Source organism: Ptychodera flava, chromosome 12 (genome assembly GCF_041260155.1).
Source record: "Ptychodera flava strain L36383 chromosome 12, AS_Pfla_20210202, whole genome shotgun sequence".
NCBI lineage: Eukaryota > Metazoa > Hemichordata > Enteropneusta > Ptychoderidae > Ptychodera > Ptychodera flava.
This window is the reverse complement of record NC_091939.1, coordinates 1992648-1996144: the sequence shown is the minus strand read 5'-3', so window position 1 is coordinate 1996144 and position 3497 is coordinate 1992648. Positions and strand designations below refer to the sequence as shown.

The 3497-nt window shown below is 49.1% G+C and overlaps 1 protein-coding gene across 1 annotated transcript; it reads right to left on the bottom strand.

The window, feature by feature from the left end:
* Positions 1 to 774: 774 nt before the first annotated feature.
* On the bottom strand, positions 775 to 2967 carry LOC139145991 (uncharacterized). The gene has a single exon (XM_070717439.1). The coding sequence runs from the start codon at positions 2965 to 2967 to the stop codon at positions 775 to 777; it is 2193 nt and encodes a 730-aa protein (XP_070573540.1).
* Between the last annotated feature and the right edge of the window lie 530 nt (positions 2968 to 3497).

The following is a 3497-nucleotide window of genomic DNA, read 5'->3' as shown; positions in this document are numbered from 1 at the left end:
AACCTTGCCATCCAACGATGTCCAGTAGCATCTAGCTTGGCACTGGTGGTAACGTACACGAGGGGATTGTTGTCAGTCAATACCAGGAAATGGCGGCCTAGCAGCATGTCAGAGAACTTATCCGTCACAGCCCACTTTAGCGCTAAAACTCCAGCTTGTGGGCTGGGTATTTCCTCTCACTTTTCGAGAGCCCACGACTGGCATATGCCACTACTCTCTTTACATTTCCCTCGTGTACCTGGTATAGTGCTGCTCCAAGCCCGAGTAGGCTTGCGTCAGTGTGCAGCTCGAAAGGCAGTGAGTAATCAGGATATGCGAGGACGGGTGGGTTTGTGAGACGCTCAACTAAGGTGTCGAAAGCCACTTGACACTTCTCTGTCCACACAAATTCTGGTGGCTTCTGTCGTACCATCTTCCCGCCCTTCGTCCTTTGTTTTACGTAGAGTCCTGTGGTCAAGTCATTCAGGGGTTTCGCGATTTTGGAGAAACCTTCTACGAATCTGCGGTAATAGCCACACACTCCCAGGAAAACTTTGACTTCTTTAGCACTGCGGGGTACAGGCCAGGTCTTAATTGCTTCAGTCTTCGCTGGGTCGGTCTTCACCCCCTCATGTGACACAATGTGTCCCAAGAAGCTGACCTCTCGCCGGAAAAACTGGCACTTAGAAGCCTTCACTTTCAACCCGTGCTTCTTCAACCGCTTGAGTACCTCCTCAAGACGCTGGCAGTGCTCCTCAAACGTTGAAGCAAATATCACAATATCATCAAGGTAGACTATACACGAGCGGTTAACCAAGTCTCCAAGGCACTTCTCCATTGCACGCTGAAAGCTGCTAGCGCTGTTACACAGCCCCATGGGTAAACGGAGACACTCGTAATGCCCAACGGAGTCACGAAGGCTGTTTTCTCGATATCATCTTCGTGCATCAATAGTTGCCAGTAGGACGACTTGAGGTCAACTGTGGAAAACCAGTCGGCTCCTTTCAAGCATTCCATACTTTCCTCGATCCTTGGAAGCGCGTAGGCGTCCCGGATTGTCTTGCTGTTCAGACGTCTATAATCAATACATAGCCGGGTTGTCCCGTCTCTCTTCCCAACTAAGACAATCGGCGCTGCGTACGGCGAGTTGGACTCCCTTATGACGCCACAATCCATCATGTCTTGTATCAATCGACGAAGCTCCGCGTACTTTGCTGGCGGCAGTCGACGATGTCTTTCTCGTGTAGGTATGTCGTCTGTGAGTCTAATGCGATGTTTCACTAGGTCACACTTCCCAAGGTCTGTATCGCCAGTAGAAAATGTACCCAAGTTCCGACGAAACAAATCACGCGCCACTCCAAGACGTTCTTTAGACAACAATGCTGGGTCTAGGTCAAATTTGACACCCTTTATAGTAGTGCCTTTAATGTCATCACATGAGTCACTGTTGGTATCAGCCTGTATACTGTTTACGGTTGCATCCAGTCTACTCATAGGGACACTCTCTACAGTTGTCACTGCGTTGATTTCCGCGATAACACTGCCAGGTCTGATTGTTATGTTGTGGTTGTTACCGTTGTATAACCTAACAGGAACTGTAGACTGATCCACTTGGCAACGCATCGCTGTAACAACTGGACTGGCCGTTGCTGCACAGCTGGGTGACAATGCTGGTTCAACGCTGACTATGTACTCATCATTCGCAGTTGCGCCTGACAATTTGCCGGTCACGATGACGCTACTTTCCGGGCGAATCGTAACTGGTCTCTTCAGAAGAGCACGTGCCGACCCCACATGGCCATCCTTGCCAGCAAAACGGTACCTGGACTGAATTCTGTCATACGCTCGTCTTCCTTGGACCGACATCTTGTCAACTTTATTGTGATTTGATTTTCTGATGACTGCCGCAGCTCGCATACATGGTTCTAACACATTCGTGCCAAGTGTTATGGGTATCCGGTCTCCATACTCGGTGTCGGGGACAACTATCACCAGGGCGTCCATCGTCTGTTCTACGCCATATATCGCTGACGGTAGCCTCACTTGTACTTCCAGGATCCCCAACACTGGAACAGCCTGGTTACCGGCTCCAAGTATACGCAAATCATCAGCTGATGCTTCCAGTGGGCGGTCCGAAAAGTGTTTGTCATAAAACCACTTGCTCAAAGTAGTAACTTGCGAACCTGTGTCCATGAGGCAGCGGGCATCATGGCCATCCACTACAATCGCCTCTTCATATGCTGGTCCAACCACTCTGCGGCGTATATCTGTCTGCATCATCCGCAGGGTTTGGTCAGTTGTGTCTACATCCGACGGTGTCATTCTGTCATCTCCGTTTGATGCATGATACCATTTTCTACGTTGTAACCGCCTGCGGTGATACCTAGCAGGTGGGTCGCGTTCTGTCCGAACATTTTTGGTTTGACTCCTGTCAGACTTACGGGCCTTGTTATTTGACTTGCCAGATGCCGACGATGTTTGTTTAGAGTCATCTTTGTTTTGTGGACAGTCCCTGGAGAAGTGTCCTCCCTCTCCACAGCGGTAGCATGTTGAGCTCTGTTGCTTGGGGTTTGGACAGTCTCGCACCAGGTGGCCAACATTGCCACATCCGAAACAGCGTCGAGGTGCCCTGGGGCTAGACGCATACTGTCTATCTGTTTGTTGTTTAAGTCTGTGTTGGTTGGCGTTGCTAGCGGAGCTTGGACCCTGTGTGCCATACCCCGAAGTAGAACTAACTTTCGTCTCTAACATGTCCAAGCGTTGCACAACCGAATTCAGAGATGGCTCAAGTTGTCGGGCAAACTCTCTAGCTGCACTGTCTACGATGTCCTCTTCAGAAAGCAGTGTCCTCTTTGAGTTGTCTGCCATCTGTTTGTCTTCCTCGGCAATCATTTGGTGGGCAGCAGCTGATTTTGAGTGTGATGTCAAAGGACAGGGTTGTCTACGATCGCGGACTTCTTCTTCAGCCTCTCGTGCAAGCCCTACCATTTCATCAAAGTCGTTAACTTAGCTTAAGTGATGACGAATACTGTCTCTAGCTCCTTTGTCTCGTAAACCACTCGAGAACGTGTTTCTCAGCCATTCATCCATCGCTGACTTGGGTATACCACCCTTTCGCTGTACCTTATTTAATTCTTCCTCCAAGCGGTTTGCAAAGTCAGCTATGCACTCATTGTCTCTTTGAAGACCCTTACTATAAAAGTTCGCCAGCAAGGTTTCCGCTGATTGCACATTACCATAGCGTTTGCGTAACTTTCTCAACATTTGGTCAAATGTGACTGTAGGTCCCATTCCATCAACTAGTCGGACCGCACCGCCTTTCAATGACGCTCTGATAGTTCGTAGCATCGACATGGCAGACTCTTTATTTCCATGTATGTACGTCATGACTTCCCCTTCCCATGTCTGGAAGTCAACATCAGATTTGCGGTTTACATCACCAGAAAATGTACTTAACTTGTGTTTGTCTCCCAAGTACACAGCTGTATAATTACCATCGCTGTCTCTGTAGGTTGTAG

Coding starts and splice junctions, on each gene's coding strand:
- LOC139145991 (XM_070717439.1), bottom strand. CDS start 2,967: ATGGTAGGGCTTGCACGAGAGGCTGAAGAAGAAGTCCGCGATCGTAGA.